At 53.3% G+C, this 23,829-nt stretch overlaps 7 protein-coding genes across 7 annotated transcripts; 5 read left to right on the top strand and 2 right to left on the bottom strand.

Annotated features, from left to right (window-relative positions):
• Positions 1-238: 238 nt before the first annotated feature.
• B0I36DRAFT_140113 (uncharacterized protein) lies at positions 239-1,131 on the bottom strand. The gene has a single exon (XM_046148352.1). It carries the CDS (start codon positions 996-998, stop codon positions 396-398), a length of 603 nt encoding a protein of 200 aa, XP_046010353.1. The 5' UTR covers positions 999-1,131; the 3' UTR covers positions 239-395.
• A 278-nt stretch (positions 1,132-1,409) lies between these two features.
• On the top strand, positions 1,410-4,419 carry B0I36DRAFT_351072 (uncharacterized protein; the record flags this gene model as incomplete). The annotated part of the gene is made up of 5 exons (XM_046156979.1): positions 1,410-1,601; positions 1,703-1,852; positions 1,934-2,616; positions 3,492-3,547; positions 3,680-4,419. 5 exons carry the CDS (start codon positions 1,410-1,412, stop codon positions 4,417-4,419), a joined length of 1,821 nt encoding a protein of 606 aa, XP_046010354.1.
• Positions 4,420-4,834: 415 nt separating this feature from the next.
• On the bottom strand, positions 4,835-6,414 carry B0I36DRAFT_375369 (uncharacterized protein; the record flags this gene model as incomplete). Its single annotated transcript, XM_046160363.1, has 3 exons — positions 4,835-5,663; positions 5,757-5,874; positions 5,976-6,414. 3 exons carry the CDS (start codon positions 6,412-6,414, stop codon positions 4,835-4,837), a joined length of 1,386 nt encoding a protein of 461 aa, XP_046010355.1.
• Positions 6,415-7,583: 1,169 nt separating this feature from the next.
• B0I36DRAFT_292189 (pectate lyase superfamily protein-domain-containing protein) lies at positions 7,584-13,749 on the top strand. The gene is made up of 14 exons (XM_046151768.1): positions 7,584-7,735; positions 7,895-8,344; positions 8,443-8,534; positions 8,623-8,976; positions 9,036-9,552; positions 9,636-9,681; positions 9,745-9,795; positions 9,884-10,161; positions 10,223-10,620; positions 10,702-11,272; positions 11,369-11,701; positions 11,791-11,883; positions 11,961-12,234; positions 12,322-13,749. Exons 1-14 carry the CDS (start codon positions 7,614-7,616, stop codon positions 13,630-13,632), a joined length of 4,890 nt encoding a protein of 1,629 aa, XP_046010356.1. The 5' UTR covers positions 7,584-7,613; the 3' UTR covers positions 13,633-13,749.
• Positions 13,750-14,600: 851 nt separating this feature from the next.
• Positions 14,601-18,140, top strand: B0I36DRAFT_140146 (uncharacterized protein). Its single transcript, XM_046148353.1, has 3 exons — positions 14,601-14,745; positions 14,822-15,872; positions 15,925-18,140. Exons 1-3 carry the CDS (start codon positions 14,715-14,717, stop codon positions 17,966-17,968), a joined length of 3,126 nt encoding a protein of 1,041 aa, XP_046010357.1. The 5' UTR covers positions 14,601-14,714; the 3' UTR covers positions 17,969-18,140.
• Positions 18,141-18,603: 463 nt separating this feature from the next.
• Positions 18,604-20,294, top strand: B0I36DRAFT_412988 (hemolysin-III family protein; the record flags this gene model as incomplete). The annotated part of the gene is made up of 4 exons (XM_046161986.1): positions 18,604-19,641; positions 19,722-19,952; positions 20,015-20,118; positions 20,180-20,294. The coding sequence occupies exons 1-4, from the start codon at positions 19,081-19,083 to the stop codon at positions 20,292-20,294; spliced, it is 1,011 nt and encodes a 336-aa protein (XP_046010358.1). The 5' UTR covers positions 18,604-19,080.
• Positions 20,295-21,458: 1,164 nt separating this feature from the next.
• B0I36DRAFT_351076 (uncharacterized protein) lies at positions 21,459-23,786 on the top strand (the record flags this gene model as incomplete). The annotated part of the gene is made up of 2 exons (XM_046156980.1): positions 21,459-21,837; positions 22,138-23,786. 2 exons carry the CDS (start codon positions 21,459-21,461, stop codon positions 23,784-23,786), a joined length of 2,028 nt encoding a protein of 675 aa, XP_046010359.1.
• Between the last annotated feature and the right edge of the window lie 43 nt (positions 23,787-23,829).

The raw sequence follows: 23,829 nt of genomic DNA on the forward strand, positions 1-23,829 counted from the left end.
ACGTGCTGTCTGTTCAACAAGTTGTCACTGGAATGATGATTGGACAGCCAGTCATTGCCCATGCGGCTCTCCCGTACAGGTTACCGGAGCCCTACCTACTGGTCTCTGGCTAGAGGGCTCTGCTCGCAGGGCTTCTTTGGTGTGATTGTGCACTTAAGGGCAATATTACCAGGCACTTGACATAATCTATTGTACAGCTGAGCAGGATATATGCACAGCCCTTGAGTAGACCATGGACTGCTCGGAAGGTTCGGTGTTGTCCGCTATGACAAGTTTTACTGCACAAGCATCCTAGGATATCTCTGGGCAATTTACGAGTGCCTCATCCGCTCGGGGCTACAACTCCTCAGCCGGTTCTTGACGCACAGCCCTGCGTCCTGTCCACGTGAGCACCGCTACGTATGTCCTAATGGGCGGACCCGAATGGAGTAGTTCGCCTTCACCAACAGGAGCAGCTGCCCGCACCGACGGCTGACCATGCAGTCTCGCTTTCCATTGCAGGAGCGAGGAGGCGCAGTATACATCGGGGATATATCTCGGAACCACGGAATCAAGATGTATCGCCCAGATACGGTGGCTTTCGTGGATAGATCACACCACACACACACACACCCACGGCCTCGCGCCAGATGTTTCCGGACAAGCCGCCACGATCTGCAAGCATCATTGGCCTCACTAAGCGAAGAGGGGGAGCCCATCTCGAAGCATGCCCCGGAAGATTCGGCGCCGCAACACAGATGCCAAGACCTATCTGCTTGGAGCGGGCATCTCTGCGTTGCAAAAGTGGTATAGCACCTGAACAGCTGGCTCGTACCGAAAGGCGTTGCGCGACTTGCACACAGACTATCCAGGGCTGAGGCATCCAGTGTCGAGCTCCAGATTGGTGGAGGCTGATCCGAGCGGGAGGTTGTCGATGGCCATGCATGGCTAAAGAATGAGTTCCGAGACCGTGCAGCAGCAGCTGATGGCGGGCGAGAATGATCTCCAGCTCTTGACATCGTCAACACGCACGTCGCCGTGGTGTGGCTGTCGGTAATGACCTTTTTGGGGAGCCGCCTTGTTCTCCAAGCGGCTGAGCCGTGCAGCAGCACACCCACGTGGCGCTTCCCTTTTTTCTGGGGAAGAAAGAAGCTTGAGAAGCTTAATTTTTTAAGTTTCTTTCAGCCTCCTCCAGCATTGTCTTCGTGCGTGCCAGACTTACACGGAACTCCGGGGGTTCTTTCGCTATCCTAAATTGTCGGCCTGATGTCCTGGAACAATGTGGTTTACTGCTGCAGAGAAAGGAAGTTATATAAATATCGAGTCAGTCGACCGCTGCATCGTGGGTAGTCCTGGAATATGACCTGTTTTCTTTTTGAGTTACTTGCACAAGTGACAACTTCCTCAATACTAAGCAAACCTTTTCGATAATGGTCATGCGTTCCACATATGCCAACACGGCCCTGTGGGCCTTGTCGGCCTTGAGCGTGGTGACACAAGTCTTCGCCCAGGCGCCGGTGCCAAACCGCCAAGTCGACCCGGCCGTCTTTCCTGGCATCACACCCAGCGAGAAACTCGAGTGGCATGACTGCTATGATGTCTTCAAGTGCGCTCGTTTGTCGGTAGGTCGGTCCGAGAACTACTAAGCTTGCTCAGTCCTCTCAAATTTGTCCGCGATGCCATCGACAGGGCTAACCGATGCTGGCGACAATGATTGTGGCAGGTCCCGGCCAAGGTGTCAGGCAAGCGTTGCAAAGACCGCGTCGAGATTGCCATCATCCGGCTCCCTTATCGTCGGACTAATGAGAGCATGCCAGCCCAGCAACAGGGGACCGTGCATATCCAGCTCGGCGGCTGGTCCGCATCGAGCACAGTAAGTCAAAATCCTGTTTACCTGCACGCAGATACAACACAAGCAGAGACACTCGCCTGACGGCTCCCTGCCCATGCGTAGAACTTCCTCGTGCGCTTCGGCGAGTCCTACACGACTCTCTTGGCGGGATACGAGCTACTGGCCATCGACTACCGTGGCTATGGCTGGTCCACGCCATCCATTAACTGCTTCGCCTCGGAGGCTGAGCGCCAGGCTTTTGCTCTTCCGGAACCTCCCCTGCTGAGCTCGTCCCTCGGGATCACGGAGGTCTGGGAGGCTCGCGCCCGCAACTTCTCTCGGTCTTGCCGCAAGCACGCCGCCCGCGCGATCAGTTATGGAGGCAGCTACGCTGCGGCCGTGGACCACGTGACAGTCATGAAGGCCATGAGTCAGGAAAAGCTGAGCTTCTGGGCCGTGACCTCGGGCTCCGTGGTCGCCTCGACCGTGGCGTTCCTGTACCCGCAATACATCGACAAGCTTCTGCTCGACGCCCCCGAGGCCGTGGCGCCGGACTACACGACGACCACTGCGCAGGCGAAGAATGTCGAGGATTCGAACACGGCGCTCTCGGCGTTTCTGTACACGTGCCTGCACGCGGACCCGCATGGGCCGAGCCCTTGCAACTTCACTGGCAGCTCGACCACGCTGGCCGACATCCGGGCGCGCTTCAACAAGATTGAGGCGGACCTGCTGGCAAAGGGGGACGCCGGGCTCAGCGTGCCCAACTTCCCGCCCGAGGTGCGGTTCACCTGGTCCAGGTTCAAGTACGTCACGGCGGTGTCGCTGTTTGTGCCCGCGCTGTTCCCCGTGCTCGCGGGCGTGCTGGCTGAGCTCGAGTCGGGCCAGCTCGTCGGCTTCGTGCCCTTTGCCACCGCCAACCTGACCTACGAGCCCCGCCCCCTTTGCCCATGCTGACCGAGGACCCGCCGTTTGACGGGCTGCTGGCGGGTGCGTGCATCGACGCGGCGCGGCCCCTGCGCTCGAGAGCTGCGTTTGACGTGTACTACGCGGACCTGGAGGTGCGGGCGCCGGTGGTGGCACCGTTCTTTGGAAGCAACGTGCTGTTTTGTAAGGAGTGGCGCGTGCGGGCAGCGAACCGGTACCGGGGCCCGCTGGTGGCGTCCGGGCCGGAGCTGGCCAAGCACGGGGCCAAGGTGGTGGTGCTGAACAACCTAGCCGACCCGGAGAGCAGCCGCCGGAACGCGGAGGAGGTGCGGGACTCGTTTGGCGGGGGCGGCGCGGCGGTGTATGTGGAGAGCGTGGCGGTCGGGCACACGAGCTTTGTGTCGGCGAGCGACTGTCAGTTCAAGGTCATTGCTAAGCTATTCGCGGCTGGGGTCGTGCCGCCAGACGGGACGCGGTGTGAGGGCATCTACGCGCCGCCGTTTGGGGTGCAGCTGCCGAGTGATTTCTCTGCGTGATTTCCTTGGTTGTCTTTGGCAGGACTTGGGCTGGCGGGGCCTGGGACGACGCCACAGAAAGCTGGCGCTATTCACTGTACCCTTGTTGTACGATAGTCTCCTAGTCTGCGGATATTCATGCAGTTTGTCAAGTCTACTGCTCGATGCCCTCTTTGCAGGGGTCTCTAGGCTTTCCGACCAACACAATTGCCCACTGCCATCGCTCATCCCGTGTGCAGGGTCACCAAGTGGAGTGAGCTAGTCTGCCAAACTGTGCAAGCGCCACCGACCAGGGGTACCTTGCCCTGCGAAGGGTCTTGACTCCTCCGATTCTCCACCAAAAGGAGTTATATAAGGACCCCATTCTCCTCATGCCTACTGCTTGCATCAACCACATGTGATCACAACGACAAGCTAACACGAACAGTCTTTTGCAACATCGCTAAATCTACGGCTATGACTACCCAGCAAAGAGCACCGCGGCCTCGTCCACGGGAGGATCCACAGGCATACCACCCCCCATACCGCTCATGGGAACAACTGAAGCAAGACAATGTCTGGGTCCGTTACAATTCCGGCTATACTGATCGCCTCATTTGGTACCTCAATGGCGCCTTCCCGGCATGTGTCTCTGTCTCCAGCGCTCCCTACAGAGAAGACAATCTCGCACCGCTCTTCACGCCAGCCAGCGAGGATCATCAGTCGGACAGTGGTGGTGGTGGTACATGGCACGAAATCGCCAAGCTGCCCATGACAAAGCCTCCCGTCTCTTCAATCAATGTCTCTTGCCTGGACCTCGAGGAGCTGGAACGTTCCTGGGTCCGGACTCACAAAGAGCTCTGCGATGAAGACGAGGGCGAGTATGCCTCGTCCCAAGACTTTAGTAGCAACAACAATGATGACGACGACGAGCGACGACGACCGATTGCGACCGCCAGCGAGAGGAACGGTCGTCGGGAAGCCGACCAAGGCACGAGGTATCTCATGCGCTGCTGTGGGCAGGATCGGCCATTTGGAAAGACTGGCCAGAAGGTGACAGTCGCGTCCTCTTCGGCAAATGAGTTTGTTACGATAGGGGATTACGTTACCAGTGAGTTTCTTAAGAGCGAGTTCCTCCCCAACGTCTGTCTGATGAGTAATATACTAAATCCAGGGGTACTCTTCTAGCTGTTCATGCCTGGCTGACTGAACATTATGACGATATCATGCACGCAAAGAGAGTGGAACCGTACATGGGAGAAACGAACCCAGAATCTGTCGAGTGGATGGTTACGCTCGGCCCACGGCATGAAATCGTACGGAAACGAGACTGGATTGAGGGAGATCGGATAGTTCCTCCAAGACTGATGTAAATATAGTAGTGCAACTTTTACGTGCGCAGTAGTTCATGGAAAGCAACATCAAATATTTGAGCGTACGCCCGCCGCCTGACCAAGACCCTCACTCCTTTGACGCACACACTGAGCAGAACTTGCAGTATTTCTCGTGAAAGTTGTCCACCCTCATTCAGTCTGACCTGCACTACCTCTTTTTTCCGTCCCTTTCACCCCTTCTTCTTCGACCAAGCGAAGTTTGCTCCCACTCAATGACCCGCCGTAGCAGAAGCGCAGTACGAGCTTCCATACGAGATAACCGGACGAGCCGCATCGGTGCCACAGGCGCCATTGGAGCAGTCTCTGATACCATTACCAAAATCCTGGTTCTTGCACAGACACGCAGCATTAGGTTGGGAGCAGCCGAGCGCCGAGTACTGCGCGACCATATTGTCAAAACAGGTCTGGCCGCAGGAAGCCAGAGCTGCAAAACCCGTCGCGGTAGTTGTATGCGTGGCAAAAGCGGTAGAGCAGTACGCGCTGCCCACAGAGATGACGGTACTTCCTACAGAAGTGCCGCAGGCGCCGTTGGAGCAGTCTCGAAGACCGTTGCTGAAGTCCGGGTGATTACACAGGCAGTATGCGTCACCGGCGGCACATCCTAGTGCTGAGTACTGTCCCAGCATATTATTGAAGCAGGTCTTGCCGCATGAAGGCAGAGAGTCATAGCCCGAAATAGACGTGGTAGGGGGCTTCGTGGTCGTGGTAGTTCCCCTAACAGCTGTGGTGGTAGACAAAGGAGTCGATGTGGTTGACGATCCTAAGTCCATAGCGGACGTTGTGTCTGTGAAAGGTCTCATGGAGAACATAGTCTCTGGCATCGGCACGAGTTCCGGGATGCTGCAATTACCCAGCTGACACTCGCCATATGAGCAAAAGTCTGGCCCTGTTCCACAGCGCCCGACACTATTGCAGCAGTCGCCCCATCGGCCAGCACATCGCTTATAACCGTGGTTGCGGCCGCAATCGCCGTTCGTGGTGAAGATGGTCTCTCCTGCACAAGCACCTTCGTAGCACGTACCATCGGCACAATCTTCACTGTCAAGCAAGGGGGGCCGTGCGCGGATAACCTGTCAGTAATGCATTACAGAGCGAGAGCGAGGTAACTAGAGCCGGTAGTCAACAACATACAGGGAATTTCCGCAGGTAAATGTGTCTGCATTGCAGCACTGAAATTGGGTTCCCAGACAGGTGGCGTTGCCATTTTTTGGGCCACATTTTCTGTCCCAGGCTCTTAGTGGCTCAATGACTAGTGATCAGGAAATGTGTGATTAGTCTCTGGACGAGCAAGTGGAAGTCCTTTCAGGCATGTGAAGAATTTGTGAGGAATTTTTGGAAGCTGTTTCTTACATCCTCGAACACAATAGTCCGTGTTGCGACGCAGATTACTGCAATCCGTTTTAACAATGGGATTCAACTGAAAGAATACATCAACCGAGATACCGTAACGATCAGCCAGAGCGGTACAGGTATAGTAGTTGAGCACTTTATCCGCCGTGTTCGTTGTGTATCGGCACACAACCTGGCCCTGGTTGGCACTCTCGCCATTGATCAGAGGACTGATAACGACAAGCGAGGAGGTAGAGGTCGCAGGCGCTGATTCGATAGCACTCGAGGTCTTGAGGGTGGCAGATGAACTTGCAGTTGAGACAGACAGTTGCCTCTTCTGGTAGTCGCCGGCAGTGAAGTACGCGGGCTCGCATGTTCCATCGGCCTGGACAGCCGAGGTCAGGCACAAAACCACGCCCAACCAGATGAGGCGACGTGGCCAAGTCGGTACCAGTGTCATCACTTTTGACATGATATGAATACCTCAATTTCGAAAAAGGTTTCAGCTGTCGAAAAAGAAGAAAGCTGTCGAAGAAGAAGAAGAGAAAGAAGAAGAAGATGATGATGTGATGTTAGGGCAAAAGTCGATTGACAAAGACCATCGGAAAGACCAGAGCAAATACCGAACCAAGCAAGATATCGGGGCTTGAAGGCTGAACCGCAACCCTCAACATCGGGGAGTTATGCGTGGATGCCGTAAAGGGTAGTCCACGATTGTCATATGGCAATCCGGAGCTCACCGTGTCTCGCTCCGCACCCCTGACTGATTGCAGACTTTTCATCCCATCTCGATAGCCTTGGACTAAATTTAACTGGATGATTGGGCGGAAGCGGGCAATATCAGGTGATTTTTCTGTTGAGCCGAGATGGCGAGGCTAAGGCTTGCAAGGAAACAAGCGCTGTTCCACCATTGCACTTCGCGCGCCATTCCCTGTTAGACCCCGTCCGCCGGGTGCCATGGCGCCATTTGTTCACGATGAATTTTTTTTGGACTTCCTCGGTTGCAACCTCATCGCGATGCTGCGTCAGGGGTTCGGACCGGACATTGGCCGGCAACGTGCCTGTCTGCAGTGTGCTAAGAGCGGAGCAGCGGTCAAAGGATCAGAGTCCAACCGCGGAGGACTACAAAAGTTCTCTCTTGACTCGCACCCGGCAGGCAGGACGACGACCTCATGGACCCCTCGGACCCTTTGGCAAGGATCCGATGGATGATGCCGAAAACAGGGGACCTCGCACGGAAGGAGGCTTGCATAAGTGGGTGGGAATAGCGCCAACAACCAACAACCAACAACCAACAACCAACAGTGGAGCCATGTCGAAAACAGGGGTCCAGAGGGCTTTGACACTTCTCGCGAATGGAACAAGTTCTGATAATGGGAAAGCACTTTACCGTGCGCTCGTGTGGAACCGGTCATCGTGAGTTCTTGTGGCGGGTCTAACGAGCGGACTTGCTTCGTATCGAGCCCAAGAGCACCGTACGAGGTGCATGAGGGGGAAAGAAAAAGGAAAAGAGAGAAATTGGATTGAACGTAGCCGTGTGACCATATGATGCCCTACAAGAGTCCTTCAGTGACCCGTTTGCACATCCTCACACTCTCTTGTTCGATCCGCATCCTGCTAAGCAACGCCCGTAGCTGTGTCTAACGGTCGACCAAAAACATGGTGAAGTTGGGAGCATGGCTGCCATTTGCGGCGTTGAGCGGTCTATTATACACGCCTACCGTCCTGGGACAGTACAGTCAAGACTATGACGTTGATACTACCACTGGCGATCTTCTCTAGTGAGTCTCCTCGCCCTTTCCCCCTGCGGGCAATCTCTTCCTTTCGGATAGTTGGGAGGGCAAGACTTGGGCCGGAACGCCTGAGGGATGGGTCAACCAGTTCTGCTGATTACAACCCACGTTCCGCATAGGACAGTACTGACAATCTCGCAAATACAGCACGCCAAACTCAGGCGACTTGCCGATTCTCGTGATCAGGACTGAGGATGTCACAGTGCATTTGGAATACAACTGCTACTACATGAGAGAAATTTGCGCCAATGCGGATAATTTCTACACGCTGTCGCGAGGCCAGACATTACACCCTGTGAACGGTCTCAGCAACACAGAGTTCGGGTACGATATGAATGTAGCTCGCAAGGAAGACCGGCGCGATCAATCGTGTCCGGACTCGTGGAAGAGGCACCATTCTTGTCCTGAGCGAGGACAGCCAGTCCAACAAAAACCCATGAGACATGATGGCATGTGGTGGACAATAGATACGGACCCAAATGTCAATGGCCGACCAAATCTGCACATAAGGGACATGCATATCAGCACTATATCTGGGCCAATCATCCATCTATCCAACATGTCGTATACATGCGACGAGTTTCCTCCAGCGACTTGGTCAGTCATAACTCTCGCTTCGCCTGAATCATAGCATCCACCAAACCCCCAAGACTTCTTTCGCTCGGGGTAATGTAGCTGACTCGAACGACTGACAGGGTTGAAGGTGGAAGCGGGAGTTCTCTGAATAGCGCGGCCGAGACACGATGTGCTGCAATGGGTTGCGGTAGAGCCAGGGCAGAACAAAATTGTGAGCAGAAAAAACATGATTGTTGCACCAAGCAGCACAATACTATAATTGCACAGATGACAGCTGACATATCTGGATGACCATGCAGGGCAAGCTTCTGCACACTCGCAGCTCCGTGGCAAGCTGCATAAACATGCCAAAGATCTTTCCGGATATGACGGGGGGGAGTCCATCGTCTTGTTTCAGTTCAGATACTCAAACAACGGGCCCGACGGAGCCGCTGCCCGCATCATTGAAGAGTTTGAAGACGGCCATCTGGTCGAGACGTTCACCGAAGTGTGGCGTCGCCAAACCCACGGCACCTTGCTACCTCATTTGCGCCATACTCGTCCACCGTTCTCACGTGAAGAGCGCAGGGCCCTCATCGAGGCCGGTGAGGCTCTTGAGACTATCATACACGCCGATATGTCACGTGTAAGTGTTTGGGTCCTTGCATCCATCAGTTTATATGACTAGCTCCCAAGCTAATTAGATGTTCTGAATAGATGGACGTTTCAGCAGCACCCAAGGCGCGGGATTTGCTGCCTTACGACACGGTGGCGCCTTATTCCTGGGCCGCATTTGGCCTCAACAGCACGACCCAGAACGCCACTTACATGCTTCCGAGAACCTTGCCCTTCGTTTCCATACCTCGAGCACGGAGCATAGCTGACGGTTATGCAACCCCGTTGCTCAAGAGAGCCACAGCTCACGACCTGCAGGCCGCACGCGAGACGGTCAAGAAGGCACAGGCCGCAGCCAATAAGCTGAACAAGGCGCGTGTTGCAAATCCGCTGCGCAACAAGTACAGCCTGAAGCCTGGCACTGTGGTCGGCGGAAGCAGCAACACTACAGTGAAATCGAAGAGGCTGACTGCCCGTGATTCCACGGCAGAGACTGCCCCACCACTTTTGGAAATTACGGATGAGATTGCGGCTGCAGCAGCTCTCGTGGCTGAGGCAGAGGCATCGGTCGGCTCTTTCAACAGTACTTCGAAGCGAAGGATAGCAGCCCGGTCCGGAACCTTCTGGATGGAACAGTAAGTGTTTCTTAGTCTTTCTTGGCGCTGATGTAATTACTGCCATGTTGATCTATGTCTTACTAACTGCGGGAACGCTCAAGTCTTGCTCGCAAAGGTACTGTGCCATGGGGAGACGACCCGAACCATGTGAGTTGTCGATGGATGATTGTTCGAAAGGATAAAGTGGACTGGTACTAACTAAGAGGGCAGGTCGTGTTCCGAAACGTACTCGACTATGGCGCGATTGGTGATGGTGTCACGGTAAGTCACTGCGGATGGCATTGCGGATCGTGATTTCACATCCTCTTTCGTATCTGCTCGCTAATATCTTGTTTCTTCCGATAACTAGGACGACACAAAAGCCATCAATAAGGCCATGGGGACAAATAGCACTGCCTGTGGCAAGGGCTGTAATGGTTCAACTACGAAGAACGCTATTGTTTACTTTCCACCGGGAACGTACCTGGTTTCTTCAACGATTGCTATGCCCTACGGAACGCAGGTCATTGGTGACGCTAACGACCGCCCAATCATTATGGCTGCATCCAGCTTCGTCGGCCTAGGTGTACTATCCAATGACGAGTACACCGGTTCGGAAGGCAAGGGAACGGACGGTGGAGATCCTGAGTAAATTGGTTCTTCGCCTGAGATCTGTTATTCCAGATGCTAACCTAAATCTCCGCCCCAGATACTACGTCAATACGGCCAATTTCTATCGCCAGATACGGAATATCGTCATCGATATCCGAAAGATTGCTTCAGGCCAGACTGTGACGTGTCTCCACTACCAAGTTGCACAGGCGACAAGTACGCAGAACCTTGAGCTCATTGCAGCTGCTGGTTCTGAGCAGATCGGCATGTTCGCAGAGAATGGCAGCGGCGGTGGAATCTCTGATATCACGTTCACAGGTGGTGGCATTGGTATCAAAGGCGGCGAGCAGCAGTTTACAGCACAGCGCCTTACATTTAATGGCTGTACAGTGGGTGTCCAGGTCATCTGGGATTGGGGCTGGGTCTGGAGATCCATTACTATGAACAATGTGGGCACAGGCTTCAAACTGGTTGGCGACGGCGGTGTAGGCAACAGCAAGTCATCACTTCGCTCTTTCTCTCGAGGTGCTTCCTTCGTTTCAAGGCAACGTTTTACTGACCGCGCTGCCTGCACAGTCGGATCGGCTTCAATTATGGACTCCTCCTTCACCAATGTTCAAACCATGGTTACTCTCAATCCCATCACAGCAACCCCAGGACAGGGAAGCACTGGCCTTGTTCTAGAGAACCTTGCCCTCTCTGGAGTGGGTGCCGCTGTTGTCGACACAACTGGTGCCACACTCCTGCCTGCGTCCTCAACCATCGACCAATGGGTTATTGGCCCCGTCTACGAGGGTTCCGCAAGCGCGCGCAGTTTCTCCAATGGCGGCAAGGTCGGAGAGTTTCGCAGACACCAGTCCCTCCTGGACTCTCAGGGCAACTACTATGAACGTCCCAGACCCCAATACGAGGATCAGGACGTCTCCATGTTTGTGCATACTAAGGACCTCGGATGTATGGGTGACGGCTCTACAGATGATACTACTGCCTTCCAGACTGCGGTTTTCTCAAGTGTTGGCAAGATCCTCTTTATCGATGCCGGCTCGTACATACTGACTTCAACAATCACTATTCCTCCAGGCGTCAAGATTATCGGAGAAACATGGTCGCAGCTAGTGGCTTCTGGCGCCTATTTTTCCGATGCTAGGTGAGCAACCTTTTTTCGTCTCATTTTTCTTCTAGTTCGTTATCTCTGCAAGCTAGGCATAGCATTATAGCTAACCAGGGTTTATCTTCTCGCTAGTAATCCAAAGGTCCTGATTCGGGTCGGCAGACCAGGAGATATTGGCACCGTAGAGATACAAGATCTTATCTTCACAACTCGTGGAGCCACAGCGGGTGCTATTTTGATCGAATGGAATCTAGAGGCAGAGAGTCCTGGAGCAGCAGGCTTATGGGATTGTCACGTACGCATCGGAGGTGCTACCGGAACCGAGTTAACACCCGCCGAGTGTCCCCCAGTTACGAGCGGTGTTAACCCCCAGTGCTCAGCAGCAAGTCTGATGATGCATCTTACACCCTCTGCATCTGGCTACTTTGAGAACATGTGGCTTTGGGGAGCGGATCATATGATTGAGTAAGTTCTCCGTCGTTTCATATTTGCGTACAAAGAGGCATAGAGATGTGGTTTCTATTACCAGGCAACTAATTATAAATAACATACAGTGACCCTGATCTAAAGAGCGAGAGTAATCCGATGGTGCAGACCTCAATTTATATCGCGCGTGGTTTCCTGATAGAAAGTGTAAAGCCTACTTGGTAAGTTTTCTTTTGTTTCCACTCAAGTGATTAATGTGAGACTCTCCGCCGAGAACTAACTTTGATTATGATGATAGGCTGTATGGCACAGCTTCCGAGCATGCTGTGTTTTATCAATACAACTTCTATGGCGCAGCGAACATATATGCCGGCATGCTCCAGACAGAGTCTCCCTACTACCAGCCAAACCCAACCCCCCCGGCTCCTTTCACCAACGTCGTTGGCCAGTTTCCTAGTGATCCGAATTACTCCTGTACTGCTGGCGACGAGTTCAGTGGCTGTGATCAGTCCTGGTCAGTCATTATAACCGGGTCAAAGAACATCTTCGTCGCAAGCGCTGGTATCTACTCGGTTAGTACAAATCGCATCGCCTGTGATCGACGTTGGACAAAGAAGACCTCCATAACTAACTGACTGGGCTCCTTGACATATATACAGTGGTTTACAACGTATACACAGAGCTGCATTGACAGCCATAGTGGCCAAAAAGTTCTGATGCTCTTGAAGGACAACTTTTCCAACATTCGAATTCAGAATCTAATTACAATTGGCGCCAAATACATGGCAGTCATGGAAGGGAAAGGTATCCCGGCTATCGACAATCTCAACGTCGAGGGCCACCCCAGATGGTCGCAGATCAGTGTGCTCGATGTTGGCCGTGATGGTCAAACCCAATTCGACGAAAAGGTCTGGATCGACCGCAAGATTTGGGATATGGACCAGCCTGCGTTCACATGCTCAGCCCCTTGCTACGTCCAGATCCCACCGTACAAGGGAGCAACCAATGTCGTCGACTATCCCCTGGTGACCGTTAGCCAGGGGGCATGGACAAGCACAATCACCAAGCCACCATTGACCATTACAGAGTGGGTTTTTGAGCCCATGAGTATCACCATGGATGGTGCTCCTGGAGTACACAAGCGTGCGCAAACAACACAGGTTACTCCAGTCCTAGCCACGACTCCGATCTGGCCTGGCTTCGTCTACTACGGAGGCGAGGATGGCCTACTGACAACGACCGCGGCCACCGTCCCATTTCCCACACCCTCCACTGCCACGATCAATGGTCGCGGGGGAGGAGATTCTAATGGTGTAGACTTGGTCGCGTTGGCAGGAATCATCCAGGTCATTTATGGGTCACTGAACTCTCCAACGACGAATCTGTGCAACTACACCGACTGGGACGATCCAAGCTGCCCTCCAAAGCCGTACACCAACACCGCAGGCTCGGATGGCTACGGTTGGGCTTGGGGTGGAAGCCTGACGACAGTGAACGAAGATGCCGAAATAGAGCCGCTATGCCTGTTGGACATAGACCCCGAGCTGCCGGGTCGTGATATTACCGCAACGGCTCCCGCGCCGCCCACGCCGACACCAACGAATATCCTGGGCGATCCGCATGACAATGCCGTCAGGTGTTTCAATAGTGGTGAACAGACGGAGCAGGAACGTATGTTCTACGCCGCAGACGCTTTCTGTGGTTCTCTCGAGGACGACGACATGGGTCCTGGGTATTACAAGCTCAGCACGTCCAAGTTCAACTTCAACGGAGGTGTTGGGTGGGTGTCGATTGATGTGTCGCTGGAAGTCAAGGATGGTTGTCGCTTCGACTACGATAGAAAGCTGTGCAACATGTATTTGGCCAAGACTGCCTTGTCGTGCAACTGCGACCACACTTACGGCAAGCAGGGAGGCGTCCTGGAGAATCACTGCTACACCTGGATGGTGGATCCACAATGGAATCTCTAGGCTAGGACAAGGTCCCGTAGACAACATGAAGGGGTATTCGCACTTCATGTATTGTTCTAAAGATTGGGTAGAGTACAAACAAAGAAAGTTCGTCATAATTCCAGTATATTGCCGTCCCCTCGGTATCTCCATTCGCCACTAAGGGCATCTACGCGTCGGCGTTTGGGGTGTAGCTGCCGAGTGATTTCTCCAGGTAATTGTCCTGATAGCTTTTGGCAGGCTGCATTGGCACGGGCTCGTGAGGTCAAGGCCTGGGACGATGCCACAGAACGCTGGCGCTATTCAGTGTACGATAGTCTCCTAGTCTGCGGATATTCACACAGTTTGTCAAGTCCACATGCTTGATGCCCCCTTTTTCAGGAAAGGGGCTTCTAGGCTTTCCGACCAACACAATTGCTTTCTCCCATCGCCCATCCCATGTGCAGAAGGACTCACTGGAGACACGGCATGTGATTGGTCGTGTCGTAGAGCAAGGCTGCGAGCACCGCCTCATTGGGCACAATGGGTCTGCCAGCTATCTAAAGCTGGTTGCGGCTGGGCTTGTCTTTGACGGAGCGCGAATCGCTAAGCTCTGGGCACACCTGCTTGCAAGCACGGCAAGATATGCCAGCCAACGTCTGGTAAGATCTATGATGCCTCACCGGAGCCTGAGAACATCATGTCCCTTCTTGCCCGACGATTGAACCATGTCTTGACCTCTACGCCAACGTCGGAGAGGGGCTGCACTGCAGCCTCAGATACACAGCAGGACTACATCGGCGGGGGACAGGAGAGGGGGCGTTGTGCATGCATGGGACTGTATGCAGTCAGCTGGCCCTTCTGCCTGACAAGGCTGGATATCCTGGCGTGCCATCACTACCACGAACAATGGCCTCCGTCTTCTCCCTCTTTCCCTCAATTTGGGCAGCGACAACACGAAGTCTCTAGCATTTCGTCTTTTCCATGCGACATCTTCCCCACCAGGTCCTTTGCCGCTATTCTCTGTGCATTCTTGCTTTCATTCTTTGCCTGGGCGACATAATACTCTCGGCCCGAAAGGGCGTCTCTCATTTCATCACATCACTTCCTCGCTCGTGGCTGCAATGGGAAGGAAGGTACTCAGCGCCGAAAAAGGTGAGATCACTGGAGTTACCATCGTTTCCGGCGTTCAATGAGTTGTCAATACTTACAAAACAACAACGATGCGTAGCAAATGAGCTGCTTTTTCGCAAGCTTCTCAACGCCCTCCGAGACACTGATCTACTCCATCGGGGCGCTTCTTGCTTTGTGGTGTATGCACACGACTCCGCCGCAAACCCCCATGATAACGTGCCCGCGCACGCAGAAACCACAAGATGGATCATCGAGCGACTCCGTCTGCTATGTCCTTCCACGCTCTCAGATCGCAATCCCGTACCGCCGTTCGAGAGCCGTGCAGACGATTATGACTCGTGTCATGACATCGTCGCCAACCAGGCCTGCCTGATACCAGGGCTCAAGCGCACGAGCGATGGTGGTAAGGTGGGCACGGTCGACAAAGCAATCATCTGCGTATCGCCCAGGCTTTGCAAATACTTGGAAACGCGATTTGCCAAGAGATACATGGAGTCAATTCGTCAAGCATACAGACAGCATCGAAGTCGACCAAGGAACGAAGTTGTTGCAATAATCAGGAACCTGGTCGAGCAGTCCCACAAGCACCCTGACTTCCACCATGTGCTCACCGAATTTGGCTTGCTCACCCTGGACAAGGACATCGTCAAAGATGTGCCCCGAACAATTTTGCTCACCCTTAACTCGGCTACATTGGACCTACCAATGTTCCCAAATACCAGCCTCCAGATCCTCTCCCCCCGGCGTGAACCCTCGACGCACAAAGCTTTTTTCAAGTTGCTCAAACGCGTACATGAGAACCACGACTCTATCATAAAACTCTACGCAGAAGCTTATAGTAGGAATAAAGTTACGCAGAACGTAACAGAGAGCACATTTCGCGCCCGGATTGCTGGGGTCATCAATCAGATACACGAGGAGACACAGCGTCTATCGGTACAGCGTGCACGTAATTCTCTCGCCCGCGACAGAAACAGCCTGAAGCAAGCCGAAAGCTCAAAAGTGGGCAAAATACCAGAAACATCATCCATCATCCCTTTTTCCCGGGACAGAGACTTTATTCAGCGAGGGGACCTGCTTGATCGCATTCACATTTCATGTGCTGAACCTGGCTCAAGTACCGCGCTCGTGGGCCCGGCTGGTGTTGGGTATGTCTCTTGAGCAAATCACTAGTAAGGGAATCAGCTGACCACTGTGCAGGAAATCTCAATTGGCAATCCAATATGCGCACGAGGTTCGAGAGAAGTTCCCCAACACTTGGGTTTTCTGGATACACGCAAGCAACGCTGCCCGATATGAGCAGGGTTTCCGCCAAGTAGCAGGCCTCGTCGAGCTACCCGGACGGCAGGATCCTAATGGGAACATCTTCGAGCTTGTGCACAACTGGCTGCGTGGCGGGACAGGCAGAAGATGGAGACTGATTCTTGATAATGTCGATGATCCGAGCTTCCTTTTTGGCATTCCTGGCAAAGCTGGCGACACTCGGAATCCTAGTCAGTTGAAAACGAGGCGGCTCCTCGATTATCTCCCCAACTGCGAGAACGGATCCATCCTGGTCACATCGCGCAGCAAGCGCGCGGTCGAGGATCTGGTCGAGCCAGCCAATATCGTGCAGATAGATCCCATGGGTGGGTCAGAGGCGATCAGTCTCATTGAGACGAAGTTGGGAACTAAGAACGACAAAAAGTCCATCGAAGCACTTGCCGCCGCACTTGAGTACATGCCGCTAGCGATCATCCAAGCAACAGCCTACATCGCCAACAGAGCTCCTCTTTGTTCCGTGCAGCAATACTTGGAGAAGTTTGCACAAAGCGACCGGAAAAGAGCTTCTCTTCTCGAGCGTGATGTTCGCGGCAGACGGTTTCGACGGGATCCCGAGAATAAGAATTCGATCATCATCACATGGCAAATCTCATTCAAGCAAATCCAGCAAATTAGGCCATCTGCAGCCGAGCTGCTTTCGCTCATGAGCTTCTTCGATCGCCAGGGCATCCCGCAGGACATCCTCTGGCCCTTGAACCAGGAGAATGGTATGACTCACTATCTGCACCAAGCGCGACAGGAAGTGATTCTGGGCGACTCAAGTAGCGATGAAGACGGGGACACCAACGAATGGGATACCGAAGGTCTGAATTCAAACGCGAGCGAGGATGTCGACAAATTTGAGGATGATATTGCCCTTCTGCATGACTTCTCGTTACTTTCCACGAACGATGACGGAAAGACATTCGAAATGCACAGCTTAGTACAATTAGCTACGCAAAGATGGCTTGAAGACGAAGGCCATCAACAGCAGTGGAGGTCAGAGTTTGTCGAACGGCTCAATGCCAAGCTTCCAAACGGGAACTACGAGAATTGGGCAACATGGCGGATCCTTTTGCCACACGCAGTCGCGGCATCGACGCAGCAGCCAGCAGAGCGTAGCTCCTTGATCATCTGGACTGAGATCCTCTACAAAATGGCATGGTACCTTACCAAGATCGGGAGGCATCGTGAAGCGCAAAAGATGGCCCAGACTTCAGTAGACCATCGCCTCAAGATGTTAGGGCGGCAACATAGGTTGTGTCGAAACGCTTTGAATTTATGCGCCACTACAAATTGGTCAAACGGTCATTGGGAGGCAGCGGAGAAGCTGTTTTTGGAAATTCTGGAGTTTGAAAAGCAGAACCTCGGACCAGATCACCCAGATATGCTTGGCAGTATGGAAAATCTGGCATCGACGTATGGTACACAAGGCCGACTAAAGGAAGCAGAGGAATTACAAATAGCAGTACTAGAGACAAGAAAGCAGAAACTCGGACCAGATCATCCGAACACACTTCACAGCATGGCAAATCTAGCATCTACCTACTCGCACCAAGGCCGATACAAGGAAGCAGAGGAACTGGAGGTAGCAGTATTGAAAATGAGGACGCGCAAACTTGGACTAGATCATCCGAGCACGCTTCTTAGCATGGCAAATCTAGCATCTACCTACTCGGACCAAGGCCGATACAAGGAAGCAGAGAAACTGGAGGTAGCAGTACTAGAGATGAGAAAGCAGAAACTCGGACCAGATCATCCGAACACACTTCACAGCATGGCAAATCTAGCATCTACCTACTCGGACCAAGGCCGATACAAGGAAGCAGAGGAGCCACAACTGGCAGTACTAGAGATGAGAAAGCAGAAACTCGGCCTAGATCACCCAGATACTCTTCACAGCATGGGACATCTAGCGTCGACATACTATACACAAGGCTGACTAAAGGAAGCAGAGGAGCTGGAGGTGGCAGTGTTGGAAATGAGGACGCGGAAACTCGGACCTGATCACCCAGATACTCTTCAAGGCATGCACAACCTGGCGATGACCTTAGAATCCCTGGGGCGAAAAGATGAAGCCGTTTCGTTGATGGAACAATGTGTCCATCTACGGACCAGTCAACTTGGCCAAAGCCACCAAGATTCCATAAGATCGATTGAGCTACTGGAGATTTGGAAACAGAGGTAGTCAGACGGCTCGAGTTCGGAGACAGGTTCTAGCCAGGGGGGTCTGCCGTGTCGCAAACAAATCAAGGCTTCCAATCATGGTCTTATGGAGATTTCGATCTAGGGTGGCAATGACGAGTAGTTGTTCAAGCGATGTATAAAATCAAAGTGCCTGATTGCATGTATTCTTGTCCTTTCATGCACAGACGAGGCGAGGTCTTTACCAAGTGAGCCGGAAAGGAGCATGACAATCGAGGCGCCAGAAAAGTAGTGCATGTGATTTGGGGTGAGGTGAGCACTTCTAGCTCAACCATGCATTGCTAGTCGTCGTACCCTATAACTGCTCCTGTGCCAACCATTATATCCGAAGCAGGCTAACTCGATGGCAGCAGGGACTAATTCGTGGGTTCTGAAACAAGCGACTCGGTGACGAGGGTGAGTGACCGAACCACTCACAGGCGAGTGCACACCAAAAGTCGACAGTTCTAGCCCGAATATACCATTATTTGCCATCGTTCATGAGTGTGTCACATCTTCGTGCTCCCCTTAAACACCTCATTCGAATGATATAAACCCTGCGAGTCTTTCAGTCTACCACGTAAGACGATAGTATCAAGAGGATTGAGGGTCCCGTCCGCTCCCTTGTTACACAAGCTGGATACCGCAAGCTAAATAGCAAACTTCGAGGGAAACCGGATCCCTGTCATGTGGTCACAAGCGAGGCTGGCACTTGGCGAGCCCAACCAACCGAAGAGAGAAGCAGCATTCCAACATCGCAAGACACAAAAGGACTACGAAGCAAGTAGAAAACGCAGTTATTCGATTCCATTCTTACTCACTCTCGAATCCCGGCCTTTAGACATTACACATCACCAGGCGCGACAGTAAATGGCGTCCGCACCCCGTCTCCGAGTTCCGCCCAAGGAGCCAGAGGCGCGCCAAGGGCAGGGAATTGAAGACGACGCATCCGGGCCCGGTGAGGCAGGACGCCCGGCTCTTCTCTCGTTCGATGAGATGCCGGAATGGTTTCGACACGACAATAATCAGTGGATCCTCCACGGTTACCGGCCCATATCGGGCTCGTTTCGCGCCTCGTTCCGCAGTTGGTGGTATCTCCACAACGAGACGGTCAACATCTATTCCCATCTCATTCCGGCCATTGTCTTCCTCCTCGGCGAGTGGTATATCTTGCAGTACCTTTCTAGCAAATATTCCAATGTTAATAGCACCGATTTTGTTACTTTCTCGTTCTTTATGCTTACGGCGACCACTTGCTATACATTTTCGGCCCTTTATCATACTCTGATGAACCACTCTTACACGGTAGACCATTTCTACCACCGACTAGATATGCTCGGCATAGGGACCTTCATAGTCGGTGACATTGTCTTGGGAGTATACATTATCTTCTGGTGTGAGAATACGCTACGCAATATTTATTGGTCTATGGTTAGTTGACCTCCATTAGCTCGGCTTTTTTTGTGCCAGGACTGGCAATTAGATCTAACACTGGCTTCATAGATCAACAGATTGGGGTTTTCGGGGCATTTACCATCGTCACGAACATCCATCCCAAGCTCCAGAGCCACAAGTATCGCTCCATGCGAACACTAGCGTTCGTGGCGACTGGCATGTCCGTCGTGGCGCCCTTGATTCATGGGCTCGATATATTCGGGCTAGACCTGATGAACAAAAAAGCCTTCACTTATACCATGGTAGCAAAGGTAGGCTGCCTCCTATCTGGAACCGGGCTTTACGCAGTGAGTCTCCCATTTTGCCCGTACAGGAGAGTATTTGGTCCTAACGCACCTGATTCGAACAGATGAGGTTTCCCGAAAGTTGGTGGCCTGGAAAATTCGACATGTGCAGCTCCCACTCATTCATGCACATCCTGGTGGTCTGCGCCGCTGTCATCCAGATGATAGGGTATCTGGAAGCATTCGACTATGCTTACTCAAATATTACGTGCTCAGCCTCTTGATTGTAGAGCCTCTGATCGGCGGGACGAGCGGCGACTTTTCAACCTAGGTAGCGCTGCGTTCCAGGTGCAGGTGGTCTATTGGGTATGTTCGAGAGACTTTCTCTTGGCTCGTGATGGATAAGGGACGAAAAATTCCGTTGCTTTCAAAGCCAATATCGACAACGAAGATTTCACTCCCTCGATTTGCTTAACAGGGAACCATGGATCCTGTAGAGCTAATGCCGGAGCCACCTTGTGCGAGTGGCTTCCTCCTGGGAAGCCCGTAGCCTCATTATCTGTGACAGTGAGAGTGCTCATGATTTCCCCTCGGCTCTTTTGCGCAACAGCGCCTGCAACATGCCTTCACGTGACTATCCTAAGAGTCAGGGCCCGCTGTAGGGGAGAATTCTGGGACCTTTCTCTCCATTCTGCTTCACCCCCCAGGATTCAGTGGCCCTCATTTCGCGCCGAGCATACACTCCTTGCACATGCTGGCGATAAGGGGCTGACGCCTCGTGCCTCTGTGCCGCATGCCATACCTAGGGAGTCAGTACATGGCAATGAGATCAGCAGTCTCGAGGGCCTATCTCGCCAGAAATCCGTGTCCGGATAACTTCCTGGGAAGTGGAGGTGCGGAGAGAATGCTGGCGAGCCCTCGCAGTGGATGATCCAGATCGTGAACCATTGACTCTCTTAGGCTGCATCCGTCCGATGGAGACTGTGTTTCGACTGGTGTCTTGGTTTGACACGGCTTCCGTTGACATGAAACCCCAGGAAATCAACTGCATACGTTTGCTCGATTCTGCCTTGCTTACGACTACGCCTGTCCATGAGTACGCAAGACTCAGACCTTAGCAAGCTGCCTCCTCCACCTTCAATACAATCTCGGCACAACCTTGCACGAGACTCATCACTTGCAGAAGCAGCCACCGCTGACTCTCTCGCTGCGTGTGAATCAAGGGCAGCGGGGAGGACCCAAGAACACGGATGAACAAAGCCCTGGTCACAGTGGTCTGAGGCATCATCACCCACTGCAAATCTGCCCGTGCAAGGTAACGAGGTCGACATTCTGGCACAGCATGATCCTCTATATCCCTCTACAAGAGACTCTCCTACCACGTACGACCATAGGATCAAGAGAATTGAGGGTCCCGTCCGCTCCCCTGTTACACAAGCTTGATACCGCCGGACTAGTAGTTGGGTCGGTGACGACCAGCGAATCCCCGGTGTTGTACGTGTTCTTTTACATTCTTCAGTCTTTTTTTGTTGTTGCATATCATTACCGTCCTTTTTGTGGATAACTGAAATGTTTTCAAGGCACGAAACGAGCGGCCTTTTGATGTTAGAGGCCCATCGTCGTTTAGCATACCCGGAATGCTTCACCATCTATCTCACAGCAGTGAAGACGTGCGCCGACATTGCCATGGGGTTCCAAGTGGAGAGGAAGTTGTATCGCAATACAATCATTGCTTACACCGTCCATCGGGGATCAAATGTCGTAGTCGAGGCTGACCTGGATTTCGCACCGTCTCCATTTCTGCAAGTGGAGACAGCCAGCGCGCCTCTGGCCATCTTGCCATCCTTCTGTTACACGGGAACAGAAGACTCGTTATATCCATACGCCACGGCAAGACGTCGTTGTAACAAACCTTCCGGTGGACACTTGAGGCTTGTGGACAGCCCAGGTGAGCTTCGCTTTAGGTGTCTTTCAGGCGGGGCCATGTACTCTGGTTTGAAGTCGAAGTGTCCGGCCCCACTGTACTCTCTTGTGTCTGACTTCAAGCGCCATAACTTGTCCTGTACCTTGTCTAAGTGTAGTTAGTTGCCCCTTGCCTCTGTTCGTCACCACGACCGTCCGTTCCCAGTCCCACCACATACCAAGATAATTCACATAAGTGACGAGTCCAACACGGGGAGAGCCATAATGGGCGGCTTCCTGGTACAAGATGAGGACTACGAGACTCAAGCTCAGAGCGCAATCCTAGATTTTGTCCCTCGAGCTCGCTTGCTGAAGGGCAACCTGCAACATGAAATCAGCTTGCCACTCCTGATAAACCCTCCCGAGGACTCCCTGGCATGTCACGAGACGGCAGTAGAGACGGCATATGTCAGCTCGCACATCTCATCCCGCTTACACGCGCTGTTCTCGCAGCTTAGTCTCGCCTTGGGGGATCAAACAACAACCGACGCTGCACCACCACAACGATCAACATCATTATCATCCACTTCACCAGCAACATCAGTCCTGCCGGAAGAAGGCATGTTTCTAGAGCTCAAAGTCGCCTCACAATCCTTTGACATCTTCCCCTTTTGCGACCACCGACAATACCACTCCCGTCGCCTCACCTTGTCATCCCCAGACACTTTACCCACTGTCCCCTCCATCACCAAGCTCCTCTTGAAATCCACCGAAACCTACGACGGCGGCGACAACAACACCAGCGAGGACTACCGCATCAGGCCGCTATCCCTGCTAATCCCCTTCCAGCTCGCCGCCAAGCTGCCGGATCTGCACACGCTGATCCTGCCATGGATGTGGGAACGGCCTTTATCTTTTGCACACTCCAGCAGAGTCGTCAGGGAACACTATACCCGCCCTTGGGAAGGACCGTTACGGGACGCGAGGCATGATTTCGGCAACGCGATTCTGGAGCAGCAGATGTTCCTCCGGGGCGGGCGGATCCCGAACGGGTTGAAGAATGTCCTGATGCATTTCTGGACACCGCAGCAGGTTGCCGAGGAAGACCAGAGCGAGAGGAGGCCGAATTTGATCATCTCTCCGACCGCTGCGGCGACGTCGGTGGGGTTGGTGGAGGGTGAGAACAAGGACCCAGTCAGCCTGGGACTGTGTAAGCTTGCGGGACAGCTGGAGAGGTTGGACTTGAGGGCCATGGTCACTGAGGATTTATTCCCAACTCCTGCTCCTGCGCCTGCTGGTGCTGGTCTGGAAGTGGAGCAGCACCAGCAGCACCGGCAGTGGTCCAAAATGCAGCGTCTGCGGATCGAGTTCCACCCTCTCCGTCCGGATGGGAAGTGGTTCTTCATCGGCCCCAAGGGTGAAGATCCCCACGGCGAAGAAGGGGGTTTCGAAATCTCCGAGGATAGAGATTATCCCCGCGAACACGATATCCCCGAGGACGAGGAGGTCGATGAAGAATACGAGGACTTCCCTACTGGCGACGTCGAGGTGGATATCTTGCAGGACATGTTCCGTACAGAACCGCACCGGGAGAGGATAGAGCCATTACTGGCGAGATTCGCTCAGGCAGTTAGGGAAGCGAATATGCCGTCCCTGCAGGATGCTGAGCTGTTTGCGTATCTGTGGTGGGCGCCATCGGATAGTCGCGAGGAAGAGGAAGGGTACGCTGGGCAGGAGCAGCCGTATGCGAAGTATAGTGCCCATAGATGGGGTGTCAAGTATATTACCAGTCGTGGTGGAAATGGCGATGGCGGTGGTGCTGAGGCAAGGACGACAGCTCCGACGGTCCAGTGGCAGGTTGGCGACTGGAGACCTAGCCCTGATGTCATGGCTCTTTTTGAGGGCTTGGGGACACAAGAGTGGCTTGACTTTGACTCCACGCATGGTCGGCCCTTGCCGCTTTACGAGGACGCAATGAAGGCGCGATTGTTCTGATGTGAGAGAGAACAATGTAGCATATAGGCATGGCATCCCAGGG

This window comes from Microdochium trichocladiopsis (assembly GCF_020744255.1).
Source record: "Microdochium trichocladiopsis strain MPI-CAGE-CH-0230 chromosome Unknown B0I36scaffold_7, whole genome shotgun sequence".
NCBI lineage: Eukaryota > Fungi > Ascomycota > Sordariomycetes > Xylariales > Microdochiaceae > Microdochium > Microdochium trichocladiopsis.